This window comes from Lycium ferocissimum, chromosome 5, assembly GCF_029784015.1.
Source record: "Lycium ferocissimum isolate CSIRO_LF1 chromosome 5, AGI_CSIRO_Lferr_CH_V1, whole genome shotgun sequence".
NCBI lineage: Eukaryota > Viridiplantae > Streptophyta > Magnoliopsida > Solanales > Solanaceae > Lycium > Lycium ferocissimum.
In genome coordinates this window covers 3687356-3704191 of record NC_081346.1, presented here as the reverse complement: position 1 = coordinate 3704191, position 16836 = coordinate 3687356, and the positions used below count along the sequence as shown (strand labels likewise).

The window sequence follows — 16836 nt, the reverse complement described above, 5'->3', positions numbered from 1 at the left end:
AACCGGGTCAATTGGGGGGTTGAGCTTGAGTGTGAAGGGATAGGTATAAACATATAAGAAGCCTTCCCTATGATCGATGATAGATTCGTCGGGCTCGAGGGAGAACACTTGCACCGGACGATTATCCCATCCGCAATCAGCCCGAACCTGATCAAGTTTATCCTCGGTAATAGACGAAGGGTATCGCCTTACATTGAACCCTCTATCCACAACCAGAGAAGGCTTCTCGGCTTCAAATTCTTTGTTGTAGTTGGGTTTGGACGGTACTATGTCCGAAGCAGTAAGTTCAATGACGGTTTTTTCCTTGGGTTGTGAGGTTGGCTCGGCTCCTTGAAAAGAAACCGAGGGAACATCCTGGGAGTTAGTTTCGGTGTTAGAAGATATGGAAGAGGAGATTGATGAATTCGAAGTAGGATACGAAACAAATTGAAAGTGTAAGAAGGATTGAAGAGACAGTTGGAAAAAATTCAAAATGACGAGATGAAAGAAGAAACACAACAGCACTTTCGATCAAAGAACAACAATTGAGAAGTTAGCAAAGTTGGTCTATTTTTACGATCAAAACAAGCGAGAAAAGGAGATGATCACGATCAAAACAAGCGAGAAAAGGAGATGATCACGATCAAAGCAAGTAAGAAAAGGAGATGATCACGGTTGAAACAAGTAAGAAAATGGGAGAGGAAAACGATCAGAAGTGGAGAAGAAGGTGAAGTGAAAGTGGTAAAATGAGAGGGTTAAAAGCCTTATATAGGCATGGGGGACTGAAACGGTTACAGAGGTCAACCAAGCGGAGGGTGTCACGTGTCCCACAATTAATGAGACGTGATTTGAAGAGACGTGCATTACAACGGTTACCGAAGTCGGCCATTCAGGATGAGACACGTGGCTGATGGCAGAGGGATGTGACACAACTGTTCCCGCCAAAATTTAAAGATAAGAGCGAGCTTGTGAAACCACCGATTTGTGACTTATCCACTTCCCGTTACTCCGATAAAACTACGGTCTGGAAAGCGTGGGGACTATCTGTATACGGTAAAAATCGGATATGCGCAATACCGGTGACACCAGAGCCGGGGGTAAGATCAAATGACCACGAGTATGATCAGTCTTTTCTTCAGACCAGGGATTGCACCAGATGTGGCTGATGAAGAAAAGAGAAGTAAATACGGTAGTCGGTGTCTCATGCTCAAACTCGTCGCGATTAGCATGGTTTCGGTAAGTCAAGTTCCTCGTGTCGTCAACCCGGTTTCTCTCTGTGTCCCGAGATTGAGCGTGGCGGGTGTAGTCGGATTAACCGTACAACGAACGACGCCACGCATCAAGACCTTTTGCCATTTTGTCTGCCGACAACCGTACGGGTGTCGAGCCGCACGGTCCTATCTTATCCTTTTAGGGTTTCTTTATTTCAAAGGGCTTTGTGTAGTATGAAAGGCCCGTGAGGCAAAACTATAAATAGAGGACATTTCCCTACTTTTAAAGGTTAGCTTTTCAAGATCGAGAACATTGTAATAGCAAATATATATTAAAGCATTATCTCACTCTCTCTCTCTTTAGTCGAATCGGTAGATCTTTGTGGTTTTTGCTTATTCTCCTAACACCATTAGCTTAATCATCTATGTGATATATTCATTCAAAGGCATTGATATATATTCATACATACATATTATAGCACGCAAATCCATAATATTTCTCATAAACCCAAAATAGATTAAAATTATCCACATATCCTATACCTTACCTACAAATTCAATTTTTACCTAAATTCGGGGTAAACAAATATAAGTCTGCATAATTAATAATTCACAATATATGAAAAGAGTTGAAGAAAATCATAAAAAATCATAGTCAAAGAAAGAGCTGTTTGACTTCCCAAATTAGTCAACCTTCATATAAATTGAGACTGAGGGAGCAACAAATATGGATAGAAAGCGACATGTTTATTTTACGTCTATTAGTATGATACAAACATCGTATACCATTAACTTTTTCCCTATAAAAACATACACTTAATTAGTAATTTGATTATTGGAGTGTAGTGGGAGCGGGGAAGCGTCATACGCGTATCAGGGATCACTCTGTCCTTATAAAAACAAGTGGAGTGAGGAGAAACATCCTCAGAAAATTGTGGTCCTCTGTTTTTCGGTTCTTACTCCTTTGTCTTCTTTACACCATTTCATTTTTTCCTGTTCCAGGCTCACCTTAAATTTATTTTAAACCAAAGAAATAAAAACCTTTTTAAACGTAATAAAAGTAAGGTAGTTGCCAGGGGATGACCTAGGGACGGAAGAGGATCATCTAAATCAGAAGCGGAGTCAAAATGTCAACTTTATGAGTTTTGAATTTTAGAATGACGACTCCAAATACTAATAACTGCGTTCAAAATTTAATCGCATACATATTTAATGAATTTCTTAACAAAAATGCACTGTTTAACCAAAAGCTACCGAGTTCCACCAAACTCGAACGTATCTAAGCTTCTACCTTCGCCCTTGATCTGAACCCTTTTAATTACTGGACAACTGTACAGTTATATATCATAAATATTCGCCTTAGCTCCTTCATGTGCCTACATTTTTATATCATGAATTCCTGATAGGTGTTGTTCTTATGGGAACACTGACTTTGAGGGATAAGTGGCTAGTGAAAGTGACCTAAAGTAAAATGGCTTGTCTTTTGCGATGGATCAAGAATTACATCTACTATACATGCCATTATATTCCTTATAATAGTTTTAACATTTTGTGTAATAAAACCTGTTCTGCGTCGTTTCATTTACTGTTCTTTAATCGCCGGGGCTTTAGCTTTTTGAAAATGATTCTGCATGTGGCTTTTAGATAGTTTATTTGGTCAATAAAGTTTTAAGAATAATATTCTGAGAGAAAACAACCTCGAGATCTTCAAGTACAAAGGCTACAAGCGGTTTGCTAGTAATTTATGGTGTTTGTCTTAACTACTCCTAATTTAGACAAACTTACCTTAACCAAATATTCTTTGATTTGTCTCGTCGATTTGATTATGTTGTATAAAGTTTTGTGTATATAGTTTTTTCTTCACCGGAATATGCTTGAGAGAAAGAGAGTGGCATTCATGTAAATCCACCCACCATAATCAATATCAAAAGAGTTTTTTTTTTCCCCTTCTATATTCCTATACATCAGGAAGAGAACAAAAAGAGCATAGCTCGTGTTATATACAACTCTACAATGATCTTATTAATATAATAGTACATATAATAAAAAGTTATAAACTCCTTTTTGCTGTCTAAATGGAAAGGCTAATTAAAAGTACGACCATTGTCCAGAAGAAGGGAAACAATTTCTCACAAAATCCCTGCCAGCTGGCCGTTAGCCCTAAACTTCCTTGTTGGAAAAAACATGTCAAAGACACCCTAAAGTTTTTTCTGCACGAAATATTAAATACACAACTATTAGATGTTCTTTAATACTCCTATGTCCTAGTAAAATTTTGAACTGTTCATTTCTTTATGCTACAGATCATTAATCATTTGCCGACAGACTTGTAGTCCAAGGGCGAGGTATTGCATATATTTTGTTCTTACAATAGGATTAGACTTAATATACAGTACTACTCACATTTAGTCGAGTGTATGACCTACATACAACGCACATCTTTTAAATTTCTACAATGAACCAATTGAATGAGTTCTTCTTCTTCTGTTTTTCCCTATTTTGACATTTATTTAAAATAAATAAAGGTTCCATTTTCTTGCAAGAAGAACTCAATTTGACTTGGTTCTACTTAAGTAAGTGATGAGCATATACATGTGCGCAGATATACACAACATATCACATATGCAAAAACAAAATGTCCCTCTAGTACTTGTACTAGGTCCTTGATAAACCATAGACAATTTACTAATGTTCCTCCTTAGAGAAACAAATACTAAAAAATAGTCACATCCAGTTCATCATCATCTTCCAGAAACAAATAGATAGTAATATGTTAAGCTAACATCTTTCTAACTTCCACTTATCACTTGATATATAATTTTTAAACGATACGCATGCATTGACAAGCGTCGATAATCATATGTCAATTGATGAGATTTAAACAACTAATGAATCAAAATATGCTACATTAAACGAGAAAATGAACCTTTAGCATCATACCTGAGCAATATTTCAAGATTGGTTCCTTGGTAGAGAAAAGGCCGTTTGATAGACCGATGCAAAAGGTAAGATTCCTTTCAAAATATCAAGTTCCAAACCTGGCCGTCTTTGATTAAAATATCACGTGTAATAAGTATCATTTTGTGACGTTTATAAACAGTAATAATATGCAATCAATGCGAGCTAGGATTAAAACCTTGCAACAGCACTTGCAAATTATCATTTTAATCGAGCTTCAAAACCGAGCTCCAATAGCAGCATTTACTTTTCGACTCAGTAGAATCAGATCACTGAATTCTACTGCTTGTTGAACCTGCGCATAACAAAATATTTTTAGCACTTCAAAGAAATACTAAAACATACATCCAACAATGTCAACAAAGTTCATCAAAGATAATATTCAAAGCAGCTAGAACTGCAACAACTAATACAACTCCTCCAATGTCAATTGGATACTGTCGACAAAGTTTGTAGAAGACCCTATTGGAAGCAGCTATATCTGCTTGCTTATTTCCCCTTTTGCTTGTAGACGTGAGCACAAGCAAGGATGTCTCAGGAAGTTATGGTATCAGCTGACCATTTACAGCTGATCACATGCTTCTACGATTACCAAGTCCTACAACTTTAAATAGTTTTCCACCATAATTATTGCACTAAATGATAAGACTGAATTAAATGCGACCAGAATATCATCAAAGATAATATTCAAAGCGAGAACTGCAACAACTAATACAACTCCTCCAATGTCAATTGGATACTGTCGACAAAGTTTGTAGAAGACCCTATTGGAAGCAGCTATATCTGCTTGTTTATTTCCCCTTTTGCTTGTAGACGTGAGCACAAGCAAGGATGTCCCAGGAAGTTATGGTATCAGCTGACCATTTACAGCTGATCACATACTTCTACGATTACCAAGTCCTACAACTTTAAATAGTTTTCCACCATAATTATTGCACTAAACGATAAGATTGAGTTAAATGCGACCAGAAGATGACGCACAACCGGATATTGAAAGGTGGTTTTATATCTGAACACCACCCCCATGCAGCAACACGGCAGCTCATTTTAAGTAACGCGGCCTCACAACTGATCTCCTATGACCACGACCACGACCACCCCGTGCATTGCCATGTCCTCTACCACGATACGAGACTTGAGATGCCCCAGCACACCTTGGTCCCTGCCCATGACCCTGTTTGAGTATTGGGATCTCAACTCCAAATGTCTGGAAACACATCAACAAGTCTCTTAATGGAATGAAAATTGATATGCATTTATAGTGATGTGGGCCAATGAACGAGTTATATTACCTCAGCATCTTTTTTCCTTTGTTCACAGAGCGTCACTTCTGCAGATTCTTGATCAAGTGCATCACAAGAAAAAGAATCAAAGGAGTCATCCTTACAGAAAACAGGCTGCAAAACAGATAGAAGTTAATAAAAAACCAGCCATAAACGTCGCGTGCACAGAGCATGCATGGATAGCAAACCTTAGACAACTTCTAAATCAACTTGTGTGTATTCCACCAGCTTACCTTACTATCGTCTTTTACATGTACTTCACTGGCTTCACCTTTAACATCAGAGTCTTCCGTCTCTTTTTCATTTTCATCTCCATCATCTGCGTCGGCTTTGTTATTTTTGCCGAGATAGTCCCATACCTCTTCCTTATTGGACTTTTCATTCATTGCCTCAAAATCAAAATCCTCCTTAAATCTTCTAATGACACGAGAGGAATTCTGAATATGAAAAACAAAAGTTATTCTGAGGAAAGATGTGAGACTATTATTAACAAACCTACAAGGAAATAATTAAAAAAAAACTAGAAAATACTAGTTAAGAGAGCAACAGTAAGCGCACTCATGTTTCCCTATTTGCAAAAGATTTGAAAGAAAAAAGGAATCTCCACTAGGGGGGAGGGATGGGGCCGAATTGTAGGTGTTAAGAAGAAAACATGATATGTCTCCAAATAGGCTATGTTTTTTGTTTATATAGAAAGCAAACAAAGGAGTGAGCAAATGAGTATTTCACAATAACAATATAAGGAAGAGAGAAAATCTTAAGACTTGCCACAATTATATGACAAGAAGAATCTATAGTGATACAGTGGCGAGTGTACATGTGAGACGTAAATGAAATTTTTTACTAAGAAAAGTGGATAAAACAGGAGGCAGCTACAAGTAATAAGGAAATTTGAGATAACCGAATTGAACAAGGAAATTTGAGATCACTGAGTCGTTCCATGCAGTAAAACTTGAAAACGTAGTCCAGAAAGTATAGCTACCAGGAATTCTCAAGGATACCATGTCTACTCATTTTTTTTTTTTTAATTTAAAGGTCTAGTCAAGAAAACTCAATAAGATGAATTCCTCAAATAATGGTCACCTTAGGTCCACGTCCCCAAAAGCGACTTCCCGCATAGCCAGGATTGCGTAAAGGAACACCATCTGGTTGGAACTATATAGAGGCAGAAAAAGGAGGAGGTCATATGCATAATACGAAGAAGACAAGTAAAGAACTCTGAAAATTTTGAAGAGAGATAACAGAAACAGGCCATACAAGAGAACACAAGTAGAGAATCATGACCATCAAAACGGATAAAACTAAAAGAAAGAAATAAAAGAAAAATGAAAGAGGAATTTGTCTGAAGACATGGGACCTGATGATAAACAAGGAGAAGAAAGGAACATATCCAACTGGACTAACCCTCCTCTGATGAGGAAGTAAAGCAGCCCCAACAAGCTGGAAGGGGGAAAAGTAGTATCGCATAGGTCCCTTTCTAAGTAAGAGTAAGTCATCAGATGGTGCACTAAAAGTTGCCAAAATGCATGAATAGTCAGGTAGTAATAAAAACAAAATGTTCTAAACCTAATACACTTTACTCAATTTCTTCTTCCCACCGCATGGTTTCTTGAGCTTTGATGTATATATAAAGCAACTCCATTTGGCTGAGACGATTTTTTTTTTTTTTTTTAAAAAAAAAAAAAAAGCAAGAGCCACTTCAGAGTACAGAAATACTTGAACTCTTTTTTTGTCTTGGCACCAAGGAAAGTGAGACAGATATGGAGTTTGCTACCACCCACAGGTTAGCATCTCTATTCAAGAAACAGGCTAAAACACCAGTTTAAACTAGCAATTCAAAGAAAGTCAAACAAGTGTGTTAAGTTACCACATTTGCCCGCCCTTGTGCACGGCCTCTATAACTATGATTAGTGAATGCAGGGTTTCGATGCGCCTGAATGCATAATAAACATCCCATTAGACACAAATCGCTACCTATGTAGGCTTAAATGAAAATGCAAACAAAAGAGAGAATTACCTGATCTCCTCCTCGAGCAAAATGACCTTTACAATGATGAGATGATGTAGATCCCAGCAACTTGAAGGAGAGGGGAAAAAATAGAAAGGGTTGTCAAGCACAGAAACAAGTTAAAGATTATTGACTACTGTTGTTTTGAGACAATGTGATCCAAGCAATTAGAAGAGGGAGAGAGGGAGAAGAGAGAGAAAAAAGGAAGCACAAACACATAACAGAACCTCCCAGAAAAGTAGGAGTCAGCTTATGGCTTACCATGTGCCATTAACCTAAGGGTCTAACTTTTTTGAAGTGTTAAAGTACAATGGAAGTCAAGCCGGAAGATGCTTATTGAATTTCACGGCGTCGGAGAGAGATTTTGGTTAATATTTGCTGCTTTCATTTTTTTAACTTAAATGTAGTTTACAAGCAGCAAGAATATACTTGATTGTTTGCTAATCAGCATTCAGCAATAGTTATGGTTTAACTCATCAGTGACAAGGAACAAATATGGTTTACACACGAAACATAATTTAGAAAGGGGAAAAGGGTGATATCAGCTCAACTGCTTCACAAGGAAGAACAAACTAGGAGCTGAGGGAACAAAGAGAGGACATACAGTTTTAGCTGTGGATTTCAGCGATGACTCCAGGGTTTCTCCAGTGCTATTTGATGATAGCACAGGTTCCAATACTGGTGCTAGAGCAGTCTTTGCATCAATATCTGTGGTCTGCAGTGACTGAGATGAAGAGGACTGCTTCAATCCTGACTGCTCCTCAATTGTCATGGAAGATAGAGTTTGAGAGATTGTCGGATCAATTGAACTTGATTCATTAATAACTGAAGCCGGAGTAGCATTAACAATAAGTACTTCTTGCAAAGAAGATGCCATTTTTGGGCCAGGATCCACTGCTACACTTGAAAGAGCACTAGATCCTTCATTTGGCCTTGGAATAGATAATAAATTAGACACAAGATCAGCAAACCGCCCCGGATTGGATTGAACAAATGGTGTGGGTAGCAAAGGAGGCAGTGTATTTGGGGAACCAGTACTACCACGCAGCAGCAACGGATGACGGAGTTCAGAAAACCTGGATCCTCCAGCTACAGATGTATTTACATTCTGGTGTTGCGCTTGCTGCTGAACTGGCGGAAGTGATGCCAACAAACTCTGTGGCGGCGGCGGATAACGATGCTGAAAATAAGAAACTCCTCCTGAGGATCCAACTAATCCTGGGCAATAATTAGGTACAACAAGCCTACTGATATTTACAGGTGGAGGAGGGAGCGATGAGCCCCAAAAGCTAGAACTTGATGCTGATGGGCCACGGGGCAGATTCAACTGGACTGGTGTAACAGGGAGAATGGGATGCACACTGGTACTAAAATTTGCTATTTGTGCAGCACCATGAGATGTCGACGCCATAGTTGTAGGTGAGGGCTGAGGAAAATGAGACTGCAAAAAATTTACATGCAGAAGGTTAGACAAGTCTCCATGGTGAAATCTGAAAAACTAATCTGTATAGAGATGAGTATACCTGTATTATCGCAGGATCGTCAGGAACAGCTGATGTACTTTGAGGTAATGGGGAAGATATAACTTGCAGATCCTGTGCAACTCAAGACAAAAGAAAAAGAGAGATTCAGAACGAGATCATGTTTTCGGAAGAAAGAAGAATATTTTATGATGTGATGAATGGATCTAACTTTCAACACTAAAAAACCTTCCAGCTCTTGCAGAGCATGCAAATTTCATTCAGCCAACTGAAAGACAATAAGTCATCTTTTCCTCACGACCTCTTCCTCATTTAAAGCCATAAATTTCATATATATCGCAATGTTATCTTTTCTTTTACGTCTTCCTTTCATGATACAAAATTGTATGCCGATTAAACAAAACGATATATGCAGGATGGTCACCAAGATTGATGAGAAACCATCCAATGTCACTCAGGGGATGCCACAAACTTCCTATAGCATTTTCTGCACAAACTTGATCTAGCAACCAGGAAGATCTCTTCCTTTTCACCATTTGGTGCCCCGAAGGAAACATATGTTACCGTAGCTTATATGAAAGAAGGAAAGAAGAAGAGAACCTGAGAACCTCACGCCTCTGATTTCAGGTATACAATTCTTGCTACAGAATGGGTTTAATAAGAGGAGTCTCTCTTGAGTGGCTCCTATAGGTCTTAGAAATCTCTTTTTCAGTAAAAAATAATTGTTTACGTTGTATGTACGAGGCTATAGATGGTCTGTCTAAGGCTTAGAACCAATGTTGGAGTTCCAGGTTCTGACCTGGCACTTCTTAGAAGCATGCATATGGCAACAGAGGTATCAATATCAGTCTCTGACATTTTGAGCTTCCCATAAAAACACACACACACACTTTATACCAGTATCTCCTTCTAATATTAGTCTCCTATCTTTCATTTTTGGATAACCACCACTTAAATCCTTTTTCTAATGCTAGTGAGTTTGATTTTCCAGTCCTCGTGTATTTCTTATGGTGGAAATTACATTCCTTAAACATAACGTTACGCTTTTGTTTAGCACTTCTCATTAGTATCTCATAAGGGCCTCCTAAATTACCTACCAATTAAGGTCTAGCTGAAGTATAAATTACCTACCTTTTATTGATAGCTTATAGGTAACATTCTAAAAGATTGTTTACTGGAGAGCATACATAAAGCTAATGACACACAACATTACATAGCTCTGAAAAACTTTCTTATTCTAATAGAAAGCAAAATGGTACCAATATTCGAACCATTGGAACAGCTTCACAACATCCTAAATTGTTTGAAGACACTCCATTCACCTCAAAAAATCTAGTTGACAAGTTAGCAGGGAAAGGATGTAAGTACAGTTCACCTTTATGTCGCAACCTCTGAAGAATATGTGCTCATAGATTTCATCACTCGCAAGAAGCTGAAGTCCATCTTTCCTCCGTCCTTCTGTCCCAAAAGATTTCACTGCAGCCAGATATAGATTAATTACGCGTAAAAAGGGTACATGATACGAAGCAAAAAAATTGACATGAGAACAGTGTTCTACGCCTGCAATTCATACTTACACATAAAGCTGCAACTGAATTGCTGTCAATAGCAATTACACTAGATATATTTAAAATATTATAATAATAATTGAACAAGAAACAAAATCCAGGAATTATAAATGGAGATCAGTACGTAAAAGATTTGGTTTCTTTATTTGGTTGCTTGCAGCAAAAGATTTGTCAATTTCTTTCACACGAAAAGATTTTTATTTCCAATTAGTAATTGGAGAAGTTATTATTCATTTCTAACCATATTCTACTTCAATATTGACGACAAGCTTCCAAAGCAACTAGAAGTTTCAGAAACTGAATCTAAAGATTCGTCCTTTTATGCACTTATTCAGGAGACTAGAGGTACAAAAATCAAGAAGGGCCACTTTCCAATTTACATGTACAGTTCTGCCCCTCAAATCACTTTCCAATTTACATGTACAGTACTGCCCCTCAAGTTAGACATAGATTCAATGACACACCAATCAGTTGACAGGAATTAAAATCTCGCATTATGTCTATGTCTGAATATAATATTTACTACCAAGCAACCTTTATTTTGGCAGTAGGCACGCTTATATCCATACAAATTTGTCTGTGCATGCATGAATCATGCAGAAATTTAGGGTGTAAAGATGCTCAGGTGGCTACAGAACTTCCGTAAGCCTTTCCATCTAATCTTCATGGCCAAACCAATGCTGCTTATACCACCATAGTCTCAACTACTTTTTCCATCTTATGGTTGAATTGAATATTTAAAGAAACAATTTATTGGAAGTTTAGAATTTGAAGAAATAGTTCAGCAAGTATGAACTTATACTAACACGTACAATACCTAATATGTGGATGGCCTAGTTTTACATCATGGTAAATTTCACTCCATAAAAGCTTCATATGATCATAAACAGCATCAGAGCGTCATGCCATTTCATTCACTTCTCTATGACAAGGTCTTTTGCGCAAACTTCTATGACTTTAATGCCTTCTTCTTATGTAATAAATATTATATCAAAGAACTTTTCTTTGCGTAAAATCAACTAACAAGACTTCCTAGATTTTGACTGATCCAAAAAAAAAAATGACTTCCTAGATTTATCAACTGACGGGGGCAAATACGTAGTTAGTTAGTAAATGAGACTCAGTTAACTATACAATTTCTTATCTATACACACACACACATATATAGACTTAGTTTTGAGAAATTATAGAAGTAACCAGAAAATACTACTCCTCTTGAGCTTTACATTAAGATGAGCTTATTTAGGAAATAATTCTAGTAAACGTTATTCCTTGCATCCCAGTCCCCAGAATGAATAATGTGATCCGAAGTATGAGGAACTACAGTGAAATACAAGCAGATTTCGAACATTGATCCCTTCATTATCTGAGAATGGAATTTCAGATTTAAAGCTAAATAAAGAATACTAAAACCCGTTTCTTAAATAATTGAGAATATTTGAAAGAAGAATGAGTTTGAAATAAGTCTAGGTCAAAACAAGAATTGTAATGGGAGAGGGAAGCAAGCAAGTAGACCTAACACAAAAGGAATTCAACGTAAAGCAAGATATATATCAATAATAGTTGGTGTATTATATGGACGGGAAGAAGCATCACTAAGCTGGTCTAGAATAATGCTGCATATCCTGGTCTAATGTATCTTCAAACGAAGTTAACATTCCAGGTTACCAACAGTGTAATACTATATATGTCACACTCTTTCAAGTCAAACATGATTCTTTTGGATCTACGTGACAACCTTAAATGGGTATGACCACTTCCAAATTAACAGATCACAGATAAAAAAAAATAAAAAAAATAAAAAGGATGCAGACTCCAAATGAAAGAAGAAAACAAAGGAAAAATAAGCAGCATGACCAATCTTGACCCAAAAGGAGATGCAGGTAGCAGACACTATGCTCTTCATGCGTGTGTCTCAAGTTAGCCCCGATATTGAAATACAGTTGCACAAGCATTTAGTATAATCCAATATCCTACTAAGGTTTTTGCTTCCTAATTTGGTGAATTCCTAAGGTGTCATTGAACTTGTGAATATTCTTAACTAATTTAAGTGGCCGCTCGAGCAAGTTGCTTGGTGTTGTTAGGGTTTATGTTTGCCCTAACGAAATAGTGTGAAAGAAAAGTTCTATGTAACTTTCCACTACTCATACCCTGTCTCATTGTACTCTTATTCAATCTCTTCTTCTTCTTCTTTTTTTTTTGTGAAGCACTATTCATGGAAACGTGAACTCCTGGTAACTTTCCGTCTTAGTCTCTCTTCTCTTGATTAAGTGCTAGCAGCTGTTTTCCATTTTAAGCTTCTTACAATTTCCCTATATTTTCTTCGTCTACGCTTTCTTTGCCATTTTTATTTACTAGATGAGATACATCCTCAATCTTGAAAACCATGTGATTGATTTTTTATTTCGTTTTTAAAAAAAAAGTCAAGGTAACACATCCATAGGATTGAATCTTTGATCAGATGTTTTCAAAAAAATCCTTTTTTTTCCTAGGATAAATATAATCTTTTTGCCTTCCTTGGCTATGCTCCCAACAGGACTTCAAAAATAACAGAAACAAATACGACAGCTGATACTAATATTTATAATACTAGCTGTCACTAAAAAGTTCAATTTGTAGGTGTTGATCACCAGAAATTAAACTCTTACAACACACATGCATACTAAAAATCACTACAGAATTCCCAAGAAAAACAAGAGAAGGACTATTTCTGTGTGGTTAAGTATAAAAACAACTCAAAATCGAGGTTTGAGAATCCCGAGACCACTAAGAACCAGTACAGATAACCAATGCAGCATTATATATAGAAACACACAGGTAAAACAAAAAAACGAACAAAAAGTACTATCAGAGTAGAGATAGATTATACACAAAAACAATTAAAATCAAAAACCAAAAGACCCAAAAGTACTATTTTTGTACAAAAAAAGATAACTGCTATTTCTGTGTGGTTTTAACAAAAACAAAAACTCAAAATCGAGGCTATAGAACCACGAAACCAGTAAGAATCAGTTAAGATAACAATGCAGCCTTATAAAAACATACAAATACAACAAAAAAATGATTACAAAAAAGTACTAGCAGTGATAGAAGGACTATTTCTGTGTGATTACTGATTTTGTACAAAAACAACTCAAAATCGAGGCTATAGAACCACAAAACCATAAAACAACTAAGAATCAGTACAGATAACCATGCAGCATTAAAAAAACATACATATACAATTTAAAAAACAAACAAAAAGTACTATTTCTGTGTGATTTTGTACAAAAACAACTCAAAATCGGGGCTAGAAAACCACGAAATCACTAATAATCAGTACAAATAACCATGCAGGGTTATAAAATCATACAGATAAAATTAAGAAAACGACCAAAAAGTTCTATTTCTGTGTGATTTTGTACAAAATAAACTCAAAATCGCGGCTATAGAACCACAAAACCACTAAGACCACTAAAAATCAGTACATACAACGAATGCACTGTTATAATAACACATAGATACAGCAAAAAAGAACAAAAAGTTTTTTTTTTTTATCAAGTAACAAAAGTGATAGAACTATTTCTGTGTGATTTTTCACAAAAACAACTCAAAATCAAGGCTAGAGAACCAAAATCAGTGCAGATAACCAGTGAAGCGTTATAAAAACATATAGATACAACCAAAAAAAAAATAGGACTATTTCAGTGTGATTTTGTACAAAAACAACTCAAAATCGAGGCTATAAAACCATGGAACCACTAATAATCAGTACAAATAACCATGCAGCGTCATAAAAACATACAGATACAATTAAAAAAAGACCAAAAAGTACTATTTATATTTCTGTGTGATTTTGCACAAAAAAAACTCGAAATCGGGGCTATAGAACCACTAAAATCAGTACACACAACCAATGCAGCATTATAAAACAAAAAAATACACCAAAAAAAAAAAAGACAAAAAGTTTTTTTTTTTTTTTTTTAATCAAGTAACAAAAGTGATCGAATGACTATGTCCGTGTGATTTTGTGCAAAAACAACTCAAAATCAAGGCTATAAAACCATAAAACAACTAAAAATCAGTACATATAATCAATGCAGCGTTATAAAAACACATAGATACAACCAAAAAAAGTAACCACAACTCAAAATCGAGGCTAGAGAACCAAGTCAAGGACTATTTCCGTGTGATTTGTACACAAAAACAAGTCAAAATCGAGGCTATAAAACCACTAATAATCAGGACAAATAACCATGCAGCGTCAAAAAACATACAGATACAATTAAAGAACGACCAAAAAGTACTATTTCTGTGTGATTTTGAACAAAAACAACTCAAAATCGCGGCTATAGAACCACAAAACCACTAAATTCAGTACAGATAACCAAAAAGTTTTTTTTTTCTTTGATCAAGTAACAAAAGTGATAGAAGGACTATTTCTGTGTGATTTTGCACAAAAACAACTCAAAATCAAGGCTATAAAACCACTAAACCACTAAAAATTAATACAGATAATCAATGCAGCATTATAAAAACACATAGATACAACCAAAAAAAAAAAAAGTTTTTTTTGATCAAGTAAAAAAAGTGATCGGAGGACTATTTCAGTGTGATTTCGCACAAAAACAACTCAAAATCAAGTCCATAGAACCACGAAACAACTAAAATTCAGTACAGATAACCATGCAGCATCATTAAAACACACATATACAGCAAAAAAAAAAAAGTAGTAACAAAGTGATGAAAAGGTATATATACCGTTACGAAGACCAATGGTGGAATCACTAGGGTTGAGAAGAAACACAAAGCCTTCATAACGAATATCTGATTGTGATATCAAACTAATAAAACTCCCTATATACAAGTTTACCGGCTTGGGCGGTGTTATTGTCATTGTGGTTTGTTTTGAGAGAAATGAAACCCTAATGAATAGTTAGCGATGAATTTATAGAAGAGATTACAAGAATCCAAAATGAAGAAGAAGAATCCAGATGAAACCGCTTGCCCGTTTTATGTGTCATTTTGTCAAAAGAGTGAAGCCAAAGTGCAAGTGCAAGTGAAGCTCCTTTTATATCAGCACTCAACTGTTTTTCCCTCTTCATTTAACTCTTGTCTTCTTTTTTTTATTGTTTTTTTTCTTTCTGTATTCTAGTGCACGTTTTAGGTGCTTTCCCACGTAGGATTTTGGTTTTTTCTTTTTTACTTTCCTTCTTTCACTGAGTTTTTTTTTTTTTTTTTTTTTTCCTTCTTGGGCGTGATTAATTAGGAAACACGAAGATTCAATTAGGCATCAATTCAAACTTCCATTCATAAATTTCATAACAATCTTTAACACTAAATTATTAGGAAATTGCATAATTGTACCATTTTACTACGCTCAAACATCTATAATAACAGTGTTTGTCCGAAAATTTCATGGCTGTTATATTGAGAGGTGATCGTGTTATGTATGTATACAAACATTTCATGTTTATAATTCATTTAGTTGTTATAAACAAAAGTATGCAAATAATTGTTTTATGTACTTTTTATGTTATAAACGAAAATAATATTTGTTAATTTTAAATCTTCAATTGATTTTCATATCTCATTAATTAAAAATTGAAAAGACTAATAAATTACTAATAAATTCATGATTAGTTTTATCATACCGATAAAGAATTAAAATCTAAGGAACATATGCATTTAAATTAATTGAGAATTTTAATATTTCATGTTTGACATAAGAATTTGCAACATATTGTAGGTTGTTTCGTAAATTTCAATCTCTTAGTGATGATATATGACGCTTGAATTGACGAGGAATTTTGTCCAAACTTCTTGTACATAACATTTATGATGATTACTATAAATATTTTAATATTTTATTTTTATATATAATATATTTCTTACAAAATATTATAGTATTAGAGAGGTATTTTTACAAAGATTGTACTATTATAATGAATGTCATTATCATTAGAATGTAACGTCATATATAGTAATAAAACTATAACATGAAAAATTAATTTCGGAGAAAATCAGACCATTATGGTGAAATATTATTATAACGAATGACAATTATAAAGAGTTTCGACTATATATTGAGACTTATTTTGGTAACAAACAAATATTTTTTTTTTGTTTTTCAGTCTTTTCATTGTTAAGTTCGTGTTAAGCTTGAAGCCAATGTCATGACGATGTTTTACCTTGGGAGAGTGACATTTGATTATTTTCATACCGTATGTCTTTTCACCTGGATCTTAGCTTCTTCTTTTTTTTTTTTTTTTTCTTCATTCAAAAACTCTACAACAATAACATACGCACTGTAATTCACAGGTGGGGCCTGGGTGTGTAAAGTGTATGAAGACCTTACCCTATTTTCGG

At 35.4% G+C, this 16836-nt stretch overlaps 1 protein-coding gene across 4 annotated transcripts; it reads right to left on the bottom strand.

Moving 5' to 3' along the window:
* Positions 1-5093: 5093 nt before the first annotated feature.
* On the bottom strand, positions 5094-15514 carry LOC132055495 (protein decapping 5-like). Of its 4 annotated transcripts, XM_059447352.1 has the most exons (11): positions 15229-15514; positions 10296-10396; positions 8963-9034; positions 8698-8880; positions 8044-8619; positions 7449-7508; positions 7299-7364; positions 6515-6586; positions 5665-5868; positions 5441-5545; positions 5094-5355 (listed from the first exon to the last, which is right to left on the bottom strand). In XM_059447352.1, exons 1-11 carry the CDS (start codon positions 15362-15364, stop codon positions 5191-5193), a joined length of 1740 nt encoding a protein of 579 aa, XP_059303335.1. In that variant the 5' UTR covers positions 15365-15514; the 3' UTR covers positions 5094-5190. The 4 variants fall into 4 exon arrangements, with proteins under 4 accessions (XP_059303335.1, XP_059303333.1, XP_059303334.1 ...); XM_059447350.1 differs by having other exon boundaries at positions 8044-8880; XM_059447351.1 differs by lacking the exon at positions 6515-6586 and having other exon boundaries at positions 8044-8880; positions 15229-15513.
* Between the last annotated feature and the right edge of the window lie 1322 nt (positions 15515-16836).